Source organism: Bufo bufo, chromosome 1 (assembly GCF_905171765.1).
Source record: "Bufo bufo chromosome 1, aBufBuf1.1, whole genome shotgun sequence".
Lineage (NCBI taxonomy): Eukaryota > Metazoa > Chordata > Amphibia > Anura > Bufonidae > Bufo > Bufo bufo.
In genome coordinates, this window is record NC_053389.1 from 221,203,807 (window position 1) to 221,221,738 (window position 17,932).

General features: G+C 41.8%; 1 protein-coding gene across 2 annotated transcripts in view; it reads left to right on the forward strand.

Moving 5' to 3' along the window:
- LOC121003617 (solute carrier organic anion transporter family member 1B3-like) overlaps positions 1-16,619 on the forward strand; it is a 186,394-nt gene extending 169,775 nt beyond the window's left edge. For both annotated transcript variants that reach the window (XM_040435466.1, XM_040435467.1), the window contains exons 11-14: positions 8,814-8,998; positions 11,297-11,361; positions 12,156-12,273; positions 16,152-16,619. In XM_040435466.1, coding sequence (XP_040291400.1) covers positions 8,814-8,998; positions 11,297-11,361; positions 12,156-12,273; positions 16,152-16,353 — 570 coding nt within the window. In that variant the 3' untranslated portion in view covers positions 16,354-16,619. The remainder of the gene's footprint in view (positions 1-8,813; positions 8,999-11,296; positions 11,362-12,155; positions 12,274-16,151) is intronic.
- Positions 16,620-17,932: the final 1,313 nt, after the last annotated feature.

The following is a 17,932-nucleotide window of genomic DNA, read 5'->3' on the forward strand; positions in this document are numbered from 1 at the left end:
TTTAGTGTTAGCTATTTTACCTTTTAAAAATAAAAAGCGACCATCAGGGTCAGCTAACTTGGCTTCTAAAGAAAAAGGGACCTTCTGACCTAAGGCAATAGAGACACCTCTAGCAGCTGAGGAGTAGGATGCATGGTGCCAAACTGCAAAATGTTTATTAACTGTTTTGGGGATATGTAAGTGCCTAAAATGGGTCTCTTGCAGGAAGACTAAGTCTGCACCTTCCCTCCGGAGCATATGGTAGATCTGACTCCTTTTCTGTGGGGTGTTCATACCATTTACATTGAGGGACAATACTTTTAGATCAGTCATTAAAAACCAATGTTAATCTGAGCAAAAGATCTAAGTGACCAGGAGAGGGCGACACAGGGCAACACATGGAACAAATAATACATGAACCAAACATCTGATGAGGAGGGTAACTGGGCAGTTACTAGGTAAGTAATAACTACCTGAGGGGTTATAAACCCCGACTAGGGGGAAGTTAGTGTGTAAACACCCTTGAGCCAGGCCTCACACACTAAGCCCAATAGAGAGAACAGGACAGTATGCATATACAGACATTTTACTATATAAGGACACAGCGTTTATTCCTGTCTCACTGAGCTGCTGCATAATGACAACGTCATAGGAACAAATGCAGACAGGGCAGTAGAGCTCTCCGGACTATCAGCCATGAGCAACCAGACATTAAACCTTGCACAACCTATGACGGCTTGTTAATGGGGTTCAGAATGAGACAGGAGAAGAGGCAAGGGAAAGGGGGGAAGAGTTATGAAGGAGAAAGCGGGAGAGGGTAAGATTGAACAAACATAATATAAGGAAAGTGGGCTGAAAAGGCAAACCATAGGGACACTGAAGGATTAATCAGACATTGAATATAGAACCTGAATCCTATAAGCTGAAGCATAGTGATCGCATAAGTCCCTTTTATGGCAAGTTCTGGAACCACAGTTCAGGCACTTCTCAAGGAATTAAGGGATTCTTTTCTTCGGAGATTTCTTCTTTTGCGCCAGGCGCCAATCTTCTACCTGCGGTAGGTTCGGAAGATCCAATGTCGGGTTGCACGGGAGCCATGACTGAATGTCCAGAGCTTCTGAACCCAGTGCCTCCCATATAGGCAGCAAATCCTCCGGGAGTCTTACTGTATATTGCTTCCCCCCTATGGCGGTGCTGAGGCCAAAAGGGAACAGCCATCTTACTGGCAGTTTCTTTTCTCTTAGGAGCGCGGTCAAAGGGCGCAAGTTCCTGCGCTTGGCTAGTGTGCTCGCTGCCAGATCCTGGTATAATTGCACTTTATGGTCGTCCAAAGAGGGGTCTCCTTTCTCCCTTGCCGCTTTCAGGAGAGCTGCAGTGTCTAAAAAGTTCATTAGTGCACAAACAACGTCTCTGGGCGGTTCACCCACCGCCGGCTTGGGCCTGAGAGCTCTATGTGCCCTTTCTATAACGATGGCGGCAGCTTGTTCTTCACCCACAAGGGAGGCAAACAGGGAACGGACTGCGTCGGTCAAGTCCTCAGCTTGAACCGCTTCAGGTATTCCTCTCAAACGTACATTTTTCCTCCGCCCTCTGTTTTCCTGGTCTTCCAGGTTCAGGAAAGCAGTGTTGATCATCTTAGACATAGTTGTCAAGTGATTGTGGATTCCCGCTTCTCGCTGGACTAACAGGTCCTGGTTTTCTTCCAGGCTTTCTACCCTGTGACCGAGCTGTTGGAATTCGGCCTTAATGTCCGATAGCTCCTTCATTACCGGGCTAAGGGCCTGTGTCAGCGACTGCTGAAGGAAGCTTCGAGTTAGGGGCAGGGAGTCCGGCTCACCTCTGCTGTATACTTCAGCGTCTGAGCTGTCAGCTTCCGAGTCGGCTCCCTCCCGCTCGGAAAAGTTTCGCGCCTCTCGCGCCATCTTGCCTCCATCAGGGTGCGATGTGGATCGCCTGTTGAGGAACTTGTTCAGGTCTCCCTGAGTCTTCTTTGCCTTTGTAGTGGCCCCTGAGGCACCCTCTTTGTCTCTGAGGGTTTTCCCCATCTTTAGTATCCGTGTCCGCTGATTAAATCTAATAAAGCTGGGCTAGCTGTGTGGAGCTCTGGTGAAGTCGACCTACACCATGGCTTGCCGGCTCCGCCCCCCCAACATCTCTTTATGATGAGGTGATCATACATTTGACCACATGACTGGACATATGATCAGCTGTCCCTACATGATACATAGTATGGAACATCAGCATCCCCTCCCTTTCTTGTGACGTGATATCTCTGATCACGTGATCGGGTGCGAGATCACGTGGTGCGATCACAAGTTCCAAGGTCCTTGGACATGCGCACTACGTGACCGGTGTACGCGCGATCACGTGACTAAACTATTCTGAAAGGTCCTTTGACATGCGCATTGCATTGTCTGATACGCCGAGATCCATGCGTTGTGACTTCACTATGTACCCCCGTGATCCTTGTCATCTCCAACTGAAGGTACACCTGTGCACTTTAGATTATTAAGCTATTGTAAAGACTTACACCTGTATCCACTATTTTCACAATTAATGTATTATGCTATATTTTCGATGGCTAAAATGTATTGTATAAAAAGGAATAATGCCATTGTAATACACGTTAATGAAATGCTGAGTCTGATTGATTTAAAACAAGCGATAACATTATTTTTCTTGTTTTTTTTTGTATTATATGTGATAAATGCACTTGATTTGTTAATTGATTAATCATGTTTAAACCGCATAAATATGCACTATGCACTGCCCACTTTTGTCACTGCTTGAAAAAGATCCCATTGAGTGGATCGAAACGTCGCGTGTCTGGTGAATAAAGCCGTCTTTTACTTTTTACAACTTGGATGTGCTGTGGATTTTTCCACTTTTATTATTAGATATATTAAAATCTAAATGTATGTGTAAGTGCACATTTGATTTATCTTTATTATTTGTGTTTAACAAACCAAAAAAACAACCCTAATTGTTAAAATTACAGTCGCCACTCCTCTAGTGGATTCAAATATTGAACAGTGAGAGAGGCGCGGAGAGGTGCACTAGCTCCCACCCCTTCACTTTGGATACAGGGTGCTACCGTATCACTGTCTGTGGAGCTATTGCTAACTAAATAGTATTGTCAGTGCAGCAGTGTAAAGCAGCGGGGGCCAGGATGAGTCACCCCACTGTCAGAGGAATGCAACTAGCACCCTAATGAGCTTCAGACCAGCTTAAAGCCCAATAGCAAATAGCCCCACAAACTTAGACAGACAGATTTTGAATGGCCTGTCTATCCTAAGTTCATGAAAGATCAGCCTAATGGAGTGCAATCCATCCGGACTAGCCACAGCTTGTTCACTGTGGAGTGGAAGGCTGCATTCAAATCTAGAGCTGCCCCCGATACGTTTCGCCAGAATAATCTCTTCCACTTCTGGTGCAGGGCTATGTGGATGGTCCACGGAAACCCTCCCAGCAGAGTCATGAAAAAGCATAACAGACTGCTGCATTACTTGGGGCTCAGACTGCTTGCCTGATTTGCAAGAGGGTGAGTTGAAAGACAGATGGCCATGGGCTGTAGGTGCCAACTCTGATCTTTCAGCAGGGGACTGGGTGGGAGACAATGCGAAGGAACTGTAGGCACTGTCAGCAACCCAATCTTCTATAGTCTGTACTTGTTCTGGCCTCACCTGATTCGTACTGTCCTAAATGCAGTGTAGCCACAAATGTACTTTCTAGCGCAAAAGATGAGCATTTGTCACCCAACAATGTAACAGACAAATTAGTGAAATGTATTTCCTTGTCCACTATGTAGAGCAGGGGTATATCACAGCCCAAAATTGGTGGATTTCACCCGACAATGTAACAGACAAATTAGTGAAATTTATTAACCTGTCTACTGGGTAGAGCAGGGGTATATCACAGGCAAAAATTGGTGAATTTCACCCGACAATGTGACAGACAAATTAGTGAAATTTATTAACCTGTCTACTAGGTAGAGCAGGGGTATATCACAGGCAAAAATTGGTGAATTTCACCCGACAATGTGACAGACAAATTAGTGAAATGTATTAACCTGTCTACTAGGTAGAGCAAGGGTTTTATCACAGCCAAAAATTGGTGAATTTTACCCGACAATGTAACAGACAAATTAGTGAAATGTATTAACCTGTCTACTAGTTAGAGCAGGAGTATATCACAGCCCAAAATTGGTGGATTTTACCCGACAATGTAACAGACAAATTAGTGAAATTTATTAACCTGTCTACTAGGTAGAAGACGGGTATATCACAGGCAAAAATTGGTGAATTTCACCAGACAATGTAACAGACAAATTTGTGAAATTTGCCAGGGGTATGAATAATTATGGGCAGCACTGTGTATATATATATATATATATATATATATATATATATATATATTTGCAGAACTTTAAATTGTCAGAATAAAAAGTGCGTTGTTCTAAACAAGCCTGGAAAATTCTCTCTTTTAATTGGGAGCAGCAGCAGTACAGTGTGGATGCAGAAATGGTAGGATGATTGTGGCATGTGGCCACTATAGCAGCAGCAGCACAGCATGGACTAAACAAGGCAATCATTTGTGTGTGTCTTTTTAGGGGTGGTAGTAGTGGTGAACTCTCTGTAGCAGAAATGGTAGTTGTAGTAGGGGTAATATAAGTGGCAGTAGGGGAACAGCATTAGGGAATAAAAGTCATGGAGGTAGTGGCAGCAGCTAAGAAATATGCCATATGATACAAAACATCGGGCAGACAGACAGAGGCAGTGGCATGATAGGGCACCATTAGGAAGGGTAGATATATTCATCTCCCTCAGCCGGAGGAGTGTGAAAATCCTCATGGATCCATGACTTTTTCATTTTGACAATAGTGATGTTTTGTACAGTGGCAGAGGACAACTTTGTCCGTTTTGGTGTCACAGTCCGTGCTTTGCTGAAAACCCTCTCTGAAATGAAACTGAAGGCTGGACAAGTGAAAATATAGAGAGCATACTGGGTCAATTTGGGACAGTGTTCCAGTCTACCTGCCCAGAAGTCCATGTGATCAGGAAACAAAGAATGCGCTGGAGAAAGGCCAGAGTCCAGGTAAGACTGAACCTGGGTATTAAGGTGGTACATCTCTATTCGCTGATTTGAATCAGCCTTGCGCAGCAGATGAAAGAATCCATCATATCGATGATCTTGAACTGGCTGCTGCTACGACTTCTGCTGCTTGTGGCACCACAGACGGCGGTAGATGTGACCCTGCAGGGGGTGCAGAGGGGCCTCAGACATGCAGACGGCAAGTGTCTGCTTACCACTGCTTATTACTGGTAATAAAGTAATTTGGGCTCCCTTTCTGTCTCCCATTTTGCTTTGATAGCGAGGGTATAAAAGCATTGCTATCCAGAAATCATCAGACTTCTTCATGCGAATGATGTGCCTGTCATACAGCTTGCTATTCTGGCAAGTGTGCCTGAGGACCCATTCCTTTCTGGCTCCAGTCCCCACTCAGATGATTGGCCTGGCCATCGTGGCAGGTGTTGTCAACCTCATCATCCTCCTCCTGCTCCTCCACCATTGATTGTCTCTTCTCCTTCTGTAGCAGCTCTTCATCCTCATCTTCACCATCCTTGGGACTTTCTCCTTATGGAGCTACAGGGCAGCCAGCAAGATGCGAAAGCTTTGATTCTTTCACCATTATCCCTTGTTGCATCAGCATGAGCATCTTTTCTAAGATAATGAAATGATTTATTCCGCACATGTCTCTACTGGCATATTCAAAGGACTTCAGAACATGACAGGCGTCTTTGATAAGCTGCCACTGACTGACCTCGAAAACAACACATGCTCTCTGCTGAGATGGTCTGGTGCATGACCAAATCATTCATGGCTTTATGCTGCTTGTACAAATGCTCTAGCATCTGCAAAGTGGAATTTCAGCGAGTTGGAACATCGTGGATTAAACAGTGTAGCTGCATGTCCACATAAGTGGCTGAAATGCGAGGACATTGCCAGCACCTTCTGCGAACCACTATACAGTACTAAAAAGCATTGAATGGCTAGGTTTATTATGTACGCCATGCTGGGAGTATGTGTTACAGTATTTCGCCCAAATGCTTCGATGTTCCAGCCATTTTCGTTGACCACCTTGCCAAGTTGGAGTTGGTGGGGAGAAAGCCGGTTGGATGTTTGTTGCTAGATGGGCTTTAGAAAGTGATCTGCTCTGTGGCTTCTTTCACCCAGGCCAATCAGCTGTAACACCACATGGCAATGCTTTACTTTACACACATGATAGAAGGGAGGGGAGTGGGAGCGATGCTCTTCCCTGCTGCAGGGCCGGTACAAGGCAGGGGCCGAAGGAGCGGGTGCCCTGGGCGCTACCATTTGCAGACAGGAGGGGGGCGCAGGTGAAGTGCCAGCCACGGCCCCCCCTACATCATGCTGTGCCCCCCCCATGTGCCCCCCCAACTAAAATGACCCCCCCCCCCAAGTGAGCAGCCGCCGCCGGGCACAGGGAGATGAGCGCTTCCATTGCGCTCATCTCCATTGTAAACTGTCTGTGCCAGCGGAGGTGCAGGGGAGGGAGAGGCGTGTCCCTTCCCTTTCCTCTGATAGGCTGCAGGCAGGCACCGAAGTGGAGGAGAGGCCCCGCCCCCTAATTACTCCTGTTTACCTTTCTAAAGCTAAAGGACCTTTGATGATGTCATCACAGGTCCTGTAAGGGAACTGCACAGTGTAAAGTGTAGTTCCCAGGTTAGAACAGTGCATCTGCCAGGACCTGTGATGACATCATCTTCAACATCACAGGTCCTGCAGAATCTAGCAAAGGAACTGCACCAAAAATGGTGTAGTTCCTAGGTTTCAAAGGTACATCTGCCAGGACCTGTGATGACATCATCACAGGTCCTTCAACCCCTAACAGCAAGTATTAAAAGTTCACAAGCAGCTCTGTATTGATCCATACAGACTGGAATGGAGAGGTAAGAGGAGGTCCTCCACTTTTCATCATTTACCCCCCCCCCCCTCCATGCCCTGTTTTTACTCATTGCTCACTCATGTATACTACTTCAGACAGTTACCACTACCTCATGTACCTCACAGTGACTATAATGCATAACTGACCACATATTTCTATAAACACTGCATCTACAGTATTATACCTTCTATGTGTCACATCAATACACTGCTCTGTATATATATATATATATATATATATATATATATACACACACATACATGCACACACACTGCATATATTACACAGTATTATACATGCAATATGTACAGATATATAGTATATACCGCAGTGCACTGATATGTGAGGTATGAGGTATAATAGATGCTGTGTGTACAGATATCAGTACACTTCTGTATATACTATATATGTGAGGTACGAGGTATAATAGATGCAGTGTGTACAGATATATTGTATATACAGCAGTGTTCTGATATGTGAGGTACGAGGTGTCAATACACTGCTGTATTTACTATATACCTGTACACACTGCATCTATTATACCTCGTACCTCACATATTACACTACTGTATATACTGTATACACTGCATATATTATACCCCGTACCTCACATATCAGTACACTGCTGTATATACTATATACCTGTACACACTGCATCTATTATACCCTGTACCTCACATATCAGAACACTAGGGAATATACTATATACCTGTACACACTGCATCTATTATACCGCGTACCTCACATAACTGTACACTGCTGTATATAATATACATCTGCATCTATTATACCTCTTTTGTGTGCCAGGGCTGTTTTGTAATCCCATTCCGGCCCTGATGGCATAAATTATAAAATGCAGCAGCAAGAATAGTTCATGGAACAAAGGGAGGGGCTATAAAAGGGGAATGAGGGCCCAATTTAGATTCCTGCTATGGGGCCCAGTGATTTTTATGTACGCCCCTGGCTGCAGGCACTAGGCCGGCAGCCTATCAGAGGCCGGCGCAATGACGTCATCGTGCCGCCTGAGCCTTACATTACAGCGTGGGACACAGGAAGAGGCTGCATCGCATCGCTGACACTTAGGTAAGTATAAGTGTTTTTTTTTTTGTTTTTTTTTACAATAGTGTTACTGGCACATTGGGGGGGCTTATTACAAAACTGGCACATGATGATGGGGGGGACTTTATACTGGCACATGATGATGGGGGGGAACTTTATAGTGTCTGTGACTTTCAAAGTCCCACAGTCCTTTGTTCTATTGCTTTAAGTATATTCTTGTTTTGAAACAACATTGATTCTTTCTTAAAAACGGGGGGGGGGGGGGGGGTGCAGTTTGCCATCTTCGCCCTGGGCACCAAATGGCCTTGTCCCAGCCCTGCCCTGCTGCTGTTGGGGATGGGAGGATGTCCATGGAGGAATCGGATAAGCACCTGGTGTGGGAAACAGACCAACATAAACGTAGAAGCTGGCTGTCCACAGTGATGTTTCCAAGCATATTAATGGAAAGTTGAGTAGAAGCAAAGAGTGTGGTAGAAAAAAGTGAACAAGGAACAGGTATAACCGCAGCCTTGAAAGGATTGTCAAGAAAAAGCCATTCAAGATTTTTTTTTTATATGTATAATATTAGTGATGTACTAAGCATTGTGATCAGTGTGTACATAATAATCATTGATGTGTTTAATAATGTTTGTGTGTAATGATTAAAGTTATGTGTATAATAGAATAATGTACTAATCATGTATATAATGTGTGTGATGTGTACAATAATCAGTGTGATACGTGCAAATCAGTCTGCTAGGTACAATAATCAGGGTGGTGTACATAATAAACTGTGTGCTGTATATGATAATGTTCTGGGTTATTACAGGTTTATCAGAACTGCTCGTGTATTGAATCCATGGGCTTCCCATCTGTAAATTCATCCATGAAGCTTGGCTCGTGTCCTCGTGGTGACAATTGTGACACAATGTTTATCATCTATGTGATCACACAAGTCTTCACTACTTTTATATTGTCATTCAGCGGAAGTGCCACTTTCGTCATTATTCTCTGGTGAGTCTCAGCATTTATAAAGGACATTTTCTTGGTCACTGGAATGGGAAAAAAAACTATTAGTACCTGCTTCATTTACAGGAGACAAGAAAAGGTAGCACTAACCATACCTACATGATTTACGAGGAAATATAGGCAGGAAGTACTGTCTGTGTTACACCATTTACAGGAAGATACAAGTGGTTCTATCTGTACATACTGTATATCATTTACAGGAAAAACTGAGTGGCAGTACTATCAGTACCTACATCTTTTACACAGTGAGAGAGGGAGGCAGTACTGTCGGTGCCTACATTATTTATAAGGAGAGACGGGGTGGCAGTACAATCAGTACCTACATCATTTACAGCGAATGACAGGGAGGCAGTGCTACGTTTACCTACATCATTTACAGTGAGAGACAGAATGACACTAATATATGTACCTATATAATTTCCAGGGAAATAAAGGAAGACAGTACTATCTGTGCCTTCCTCATTTAAAGGAGTGTCTCAGCAAACGGCATTTATCATGTAGGCAAAATTAATACAAGGCACTTACTAATGTATCGTGACTGTCCAGATTGTTTCCTTTGCTGGCTTGATTAATTTTTCCATCACATTATACACTGCTCATTTCCATAGTTATGACCACCCTGCAATCCAGCAGCGGTGGTTGTGCTTGCACACTACAGGGAGTGCAGAATTATTAGGCAAGTTGTATTTTTGAGGATTAATTTTATTATTGAACAACAACCATGTTCTCAATGAACCCAAAAAACTCATTAATATCAAAGCTGAATATTTTTGGAAGTAGTTTTTAGTTTGTTTTTAGTTTTAGCTATTTTAGGGGGATATCTGTGTGTGCAGGTGACTATTACTGTGCATAATTATTAGGCAACTTAACAAAAAACAAATATATACCCATTTCAATTATTTATTTTTACCAGTGAAACCAATATAACATCTCAACATTCACAAATATACATTTCTGACATTCAAAAACAAAACAAAAACAAATCAGTGACCAATATAGCCACCTTTCTTTGCAAAGACACTCAAAAGCCTGCAATCCATGGATTCTGTCATTGTTTTGATCTGTTCACCATCAACATTGCGTGCAGCAGCAACCACAGCCTCCCAGACACTGTTCAGAGAGGTGTACTGTTTTCCCTCCTTGTAAATCTCACATTTGATGATGGACCACAGGTTCTCAATAGGGTTCAGATCAGGTGAACAAGGAGGCCATGTCATTAGATTTTCTTCTTTTATACCCTTTCTTGCCAGCCACGCTGTGGAGTACTTGGACGCGTGTGATGGAGCATTGTCCTGCATGAAAATCATGTTTTTCTTGAAGGATGCAGACTTCTTCCTGTACCACTGCTTGAAGAAGCAGTAGGACTGGGAGTTGAGCTTGACTCCATCCTCAACCCGAAAAGGCCCCACAAGCTCATCTTTGATGATACCAGCCCAAAACCAGTACTCCACCTCCACTATGCTGGCGTCTGAGTCGGACTGGAGCTCTCTGCCCTTTACCAATCCAGCCACGGGCCCATCCATCTGGCCCATCAAGACTCACTCTCATTTCATCAGTCCATAAAACCTTAGAAAAATCAGTCTTGAGATATTTCTTGGCCCAGTCTTGACATTTCAGCTTGTGTGTCTTGTTCAGTGGTGGTCGTCTTTCAGCCTTTCTTACCTTGGCCATGTCTCTGAGTATTGCACACCTTGTGCTTTTGGGCACTCCAGTGATGTTGCAGCTCTGAAATATGGCCAAACTGGTGGCAAGTGGCATCTTGGCAGCTGCACGCTTGACTTTTCTCAGTTCATGGGCAGTTATTTTGCGCCTTGGTTTTTCCACACGCTTCTTGCGACCCTGTTGACTATTTTGAATGAAACGCTTGATTGTTCGATGATCACGCTTCAGAAGCTTTGCAATTTTAAGAGTGCTGCATCCCTCTGCAAGATATCTCACTATTTTTGACTTTTCTGAGCCTGTCAAGTCCTTCTTTTGACCCATTTTGCCAAAGGAAAGGAAGTTGCCTAATAATTATGCACACCTAATATAGGGTGTTGATGTCATTAGACCACACCCCTTCTCATTACAGAGATGCACATCACCTAATATGCTTAATTGGTAGTAGGCTTTCGAGCCTGTACAGCTTGGAGTAAGACAACATGCATAAAGAGGATGATGTGGTCAAAATACTCATTTGCCTAATAATTCTGCACGCAGTGTATAAGAAAGTGCTGGCCTCTCTGGTGGCCGGGATCGCGGAAGCATGCATATCTCATCTAACTCCTCTCTGGTTCCCTACAGGTGCGTATCGCCAGCACTACGGTCTCTGGCTGTCGGTGTCTACATATTACTGATCAGAGTAATAGGTAAGTGGATGTCATGAGTGGTAATAATGGAGGTCACATACCTGTAAAAAGGAGTGACAACTACAATGCCCGTTAACAATGACAGCCACAGTGCCACAACAACAAACGCAAACATTTGTAATGTGCTTTTCTCACACAAGGGAGCTGGGATCCTTGTGGGGCAGGGAAGTCAGTGGCTACCCTATAAGCGTTCATCCTCAACATCCACTATAGTCAATTTTATAGGAAGCCAATCTAAATACATTTTTGGAATTTGGGAGGAAACCGGAGTACCCAGAGGAAACCCACACAAACACTTGGTGAACATACAAACTCCATGCAGATGTTGACCTCGACTAGATTTTAACCCAGGTCCCCTACAGTAACTATTGAGAAACCATGCTCACATAACAGTGACAGCCACAATGCTGCAATAACAGTGATAGCTGCAGTGCATCATAAGAATGACATTCACAGTATCTTTATAACGGTGACAGCCACGGAACCCCATAATAGTAACAGCCACATAGCTCCCATAGCTATGACATCCACAGTACCCTGATAACAGTGAAAGCCCTAGCACACCCTTAAAGGAGGTTTTCAGTATTTTAATATTGATGACCTATCCTCAGGATAGGTCATTAATTTCAGATCGGTGGGGGTCTGACACCCAGCAGATCCCTCTTAACAGCTGGTTACGGCAGCTCTGAACCTGGTCAACCCATTTAACAGTTACAGCTTCTCCTCTACTTAGGGATATAGCCATTTCAGAGAGTACCAGCTCTAATCTTACACTGTATTTTGTTCTTCTCCAGCTGGAATCCCAGCTCCGATTTACTTTGGGGCTCTCATTGACAGAACCTGTCTTAAGTGGGGGACAACAGTCTGTGGAGGCAGGGGAGCGTGTCGTTTGTATGACACCCACTCTTTCAGGTAATGAGAACTTATAAAACATAAAACACCCCATAATAAGGGTGTATAGAATTGGTGGACAGTTACTATAAAGCTTAACTTTTAATGGATAAAGTAAAAAAATAATCATATGTAGATTAAAAGCATAGGGTAGAGCTCACATTAAGCCAACTTGATTGATGATACACGTGGAGCACTTCTGCCACTCTCCTTGCTCAGCTGTATATTTCTATTTTATTTTTGTAGTATTTTGGCTTACTTCTTAAGATTGTATCTGACTTTGTGCAGTTTTTACTACCTTGCTATTTTGTTTGGTCTACCACTTTATTTCACAGCCAGGGGTGGACTGGCTATAGACCCTAAAGGGAAATTTCCCTGGGGGCCACCCAAGCCCTCTTATCTACCGCCTGCCAGGTACGTAATGAGTAGTGTTGATAACGAATATTCGAATTGCAAATTTTTATCGCGAATATCGTCACTTCGAGAATTCGCGAATATTTAGAATATAGTGATATATATTCGTAATTTAATATTTTTTTAAATCAATACACATGATCCCTCCCTGTTTCTAGCTTGTGGGCCAATGAGAAGGCTGCAGTATCTTTGACTTTAGGAGTAGTGTTGATAGCAAATTTTCATTTTTCAATTGCCGATTTCCGCAATCAAGAAAAAAATGACTGGAGATAACGAATTCTTGAATTCGCGAATATATGGCGAAAAATTCACCCAAATATTCACGAAATATCACAAATTTGAATATTGCCCCTGCCGCTCATCACTACTAAAAACATGATTCCTCCCTGCTTCTTGCTTGTGGGCCAATGAGTTATTCGCCCACAAGTAACTTAAGCAGGGAGGAATCATGACTTTAGATGGGAAAAATGCAGAGTATACTAACAAACAAATATACAGCACTATATAGAATATATTTGTTTTTTCGAATATTCGTAATATTCTAAAACAAGAATATATAGCAATATAGCGAATATTCAAAAAAACAAATATAGAGCAATTTAGCAATTTAACTCATCTGAAGTTCAGATTGGAAAAAAATTACAACTATTAAAAAGAAAGATTATAGCACTATATTAGCTAAATTGTTCTATATTAGTTTTTTTTTTCGAATATTCGCTATATTGCTATATATTCTTGTTTTAGAATATTATGAATATTCTAAAAAAAGAATATATTAGTTTTTTCGAATATTCGTAACATTCTAAAACAAGAATATATAGCAATAGAGCAAATATTTGAAAAAAATAAACACGAATATAGAGCAATTTAGCTAATATAGTGCTATAATCTTTTTTGTCTAATAGTTGTAATTTTTTTCTCATCTGAAATTCAGATTGGAAAAAATTACAAGTATAAAAAAAAAGATTATAGCACTATATGAGCTAAATTGCTCTACATTTGTTTGTTTTTTTAATATTCGCTATATTGCTATATATTCTTGTTTTAGAATATTACGAGTATTCTAAAAAATGAATATATAGCACTATATCGAATATATTAGTTTTTTAGAATATATTCGTCTTTTCCATCTGAAGTCATGATTCCTCCCTGCTTAAGTTACTTAAGCGGGGAGGATTCAAGACTTCAGATGGAAAAAAAAGACGTATATTCTAAAAAACTAATATATAGCACTAAATTGTATAGTGCTATATATTCGTTATTGAGCCACACCTGTATTGATCGCGTAATATTCGCATATTATGCGATCATTACCTTTCTGGTTTTCGACTAAAAAAAATTGTAGAATATAACGAATATTCAAATTCGCAAGTATTCGACAAAATATTCGCAAAATATTGTGAATTTTAATATGACCCCTGCCGCTCATCACTAGTAATGAGCAGTAATGAAGGCAGTGAGAATCGAGTACTCCTGTACCCGACCAGTGACTACACATGCCCTCCTGAATTAATTTGCTGTGGCCCACATCTCACCTTCCCAGTCCACCCATATGCACAGTACTTGCATGATCTACCGTATATTATTACACTGATGTTCTGATAATCAGCTTATCCTGCTCGGCAGTCTATTCATTTATTGTTATGGGGGACTGGTTTTAGGGTTGTGCCTAATAATGTTTCACATTATTGGTGATTTTAATGCTTTTCCTCTTGCTCTTTGTATATGTACTGTATAAAATATATCTATATGTTACTTTTATTAAGTTGTGCTTGTTCTCTGTACATCCAGCTCTGCTTTTTTTATGTACTTTACATACATATGGTGAGGTTATGTAGCACCCTGCATTTGTTAGTTGTGCCAGCCCATTTGTCTACTATTTATTTTTAGCATATATGTTTCCCTTAGAAAACTAGCATATTACATTTGAGCATTTGGTAAAGGAAGTAAATTGACTTGCGTATTAGCTGTCATTGCTTGCACTTTTATGGAGAGCTCTACCCTGTGCTTTAAATAATAACTATAACTTTTATAATAACTATCCTCAAATTCTACATATATTTTATGTAATTTGGGGTGGCCTGTGGACTAAGATTAACTGTGGTGTATAATATATACAGTACAGACCAAAAGTTTGGACACACCTTCTCATTCAAAGAGTTTTCTTTATTTTCATGACTATGAAGGCATCCAAACTATGAATTAACACATGTGGAATTATATACATAACAAACAAGTGTGAAACAACTGAAAATATGTCATATTCTAGGTTCTTCAAAGTAGCCACCTTTTGCTTTGATTACTGCTTTACACACTCTTGGTATTCTCTTGATGAGCCTCAAGAGGTAGTCCCCTGAAATGGTCTTCCAACAGTCTTGAAGGAGTTCCCAGAGATGCTTAGCACTTGTTGGCCCTTTTGCCTTCACTCTGCGGTCCAGCTCACCCCAAACCATCTTGATTGGGTTCAGGTCCGGTGACTGTGGAGGCCAGGTCATCCGGCGCAGCACCCTATCACTCTCCTTCATGGTCAAATAGCCCTTACTTTCAAAGTTTTCCCAATTTTTCGGCTGACTGACTGACCTTAATTTCTTAAAGTAATGATGGCCACTCGTTTTTCTTTACTTAGCTGCTTTTTTCTTGCCATAATACAAATTCTAACAGTCTATTCAGTAGGACTATCAGCTGTGTATCCACCTGACTTCTCCTCAACGCAACTGATGGTTACAACCCCATTTATAAGGCAAGAAATCCCACTTATTAAACCTGACAGGGCACACCTGTGAAGTGAAAACCATTTCAGGGGACTACCTCTTGAAGCTCATCAAGAGAATGCCAAGAGTGTGCAAAGCAATAATCAAAGCAAAAGGTGGCTACTTTGAAGAACCTAGAATATGACATATTTTCAGTTGTTTCACACTTGTTTGTTATGTATATAATTCCACATGTGTTAATTCATAGTTTTGATGCCTTCAGTGTGAATCTACAAAATTTCATAGTCATGAAAATAAAGAAAACTCTTTGAATGAGAAGGTGTGTCCAAACTTTTGGTCTGTACTGTATATATATATATATATATATATATATATATATACACTGGGTCTATAATAAAGGGGAGTGGCCAGGGGGCATCATATATCTAAGCCAGACACATCTCCTAACCATAGAATGAAATCCAGCTATAATAAAGGGGTGGGGCAAATAATTGGTAAATGATGGGGTATTATAGCGTCAAGATGGATTTGGAAGGTAGGGTATTATGGATAAAGTTAAGATGTCACATGAGGTGGGTGTCTGTAATGAATGGGGCAGAGTGCTAAATTCAGGGTTGTGGGATTCATGATGAAAGGGGCGAGGAGTAGGGGTTCAGAGTATATTATAAAGGTTGGTGGGGTCATGTTGGAGGGTATGAAGAAGGATGATGGGAGCAAGTAGGGTCCTTATATCACTTGACATTCCATAATTGTCAGCCTCCTCTTTCCTTGCAGGAACACTTACCTGGGCCTCAGTGCCGGGTTAAAGGCCCCATCCGTCATCTTATTTCTCTGCTTTATATTTATGGTAAAGAAAAAGTTTCCTGAGAAAAAAAGGAATGAGCAAGAAAACGGCGCAAAGGAACCAGCACACCCTGAAGATGGCAGAAAAGGAGTATACGACACTCCTGAAATAGAGAAACAGACTTTAATGTAGTGTTCAACCTTGTGCTACATGAGAGGCACTGAATCTGTAATATTATTGTTGTGTAATGATATGAGGACATTACCCAGATGTACCTGTAGAGAGATGATGTAGATAAAATAGTTGTCTTTTATCTAATGGTCACGTGACTCAAGATATCACATGTTCTAACAGATTGCCCCAATAAACTACACAGGAGTCCACAGGTTCCTTGTGCCTCCTTCAGTCCTGGTAGTTGTTATGCTCCAAGGACTCCAAGAGGTAAATATGTGTAATGGTGGAAGTTTGAAAAAAAAGAGAAGAAAACAGGATACCTGCCTGGATCCCTTAAATGACAGTGGGAGCCAAACGTCACTTTCAACTGTATCAGCATCCTCAGGATGCTGATCCATAGATACCGGTACATATGGAAGGAAAGGGAGTCATAAAACTTCAGGCCAGCAGCATGGCCATTTGCAGCATAGCACCCAGAATGTCAGTGTTCCAGAGTAGAAAGCACAATAATATCACTGCATCACACCACCTGCATTTGACAGCTGACTCCAAAAGCCAGAATATGCCTCAATTGCACCACATATTGGGGGATTAAGCTCAGTTAAGAAAGATCTATTATTTTCTATGGAGGCAGTACAAAGGATGAAGGGGCACTATAACATATGAGGAGGCACTATAATATACAGTCAGGTCCATAAATATTAGGACATCAAAACAATTCTAACATTTTTGGCTCTATACACCACCACAATGGATTTGAAATGAAACGAACAAGATGTGCTTTAACTGCAGTTGTTTTCTGTGGTCTTCCGGGTCTTTTGGTGTTGCTGAGCTCACCGGTACGTTCCTTCTTTTTAAGAATGTTCCAAACAGTTGTTTTGGCCACGCCTAATGTTTTTGCTATCTCTCTGATGGTTTGTTTCGTTTTTTCAGCCTAATGGTGGCTTGCTTCACTGAGAGTGACAGCTCTTTGGATCTCATCTTGAGAGTTGACAGCAACAGATTCCAAATGCAAATAGCACACTTGAAATGAACTCTGGACCTTTTATCTGCTCATTGTAATTGGGATAATGAGGTAATAACACACACCTGGCCATGGAACAGCTGAGAAGCCAATTGTCCCATTACTTTTGGTCGGCACATATGCAAACCGTTCACCTGATTTGGATGTAAATGCCCTCAAATTAAAGCTGACAGTCTGCAGTTAAACAGATCTTGTTCGTGTCATTTCAAATCCATTGTGGTGGTGTATAGAGCCAAAAATGTTAGAATTGTGTCAAGGTCCCAATATTTATGGACCTGACTGTATAAGGCTCTTTTCACACCTGCGTTTTTGCTGGATCTGTCATGGATCAGCAAAAATGCTTCCATCATAATAATACAACCATCTGCATGACTTCTGAACGGATCCGGTTGTATTATCTCTAAAATAGCCAAGATGGATCCGTCTCTTAAACCATTGTAAGTCAATGGGGGATGAATCAGTTTTATTTTGTGTCCGAGAAAACAGATCCGCCACCATTGACTTACATTGCTTGTAGAGATGAGCGAATCGAATCAGACAAAGTGGAATTCGATCCGAATTTCAGGAAAAATT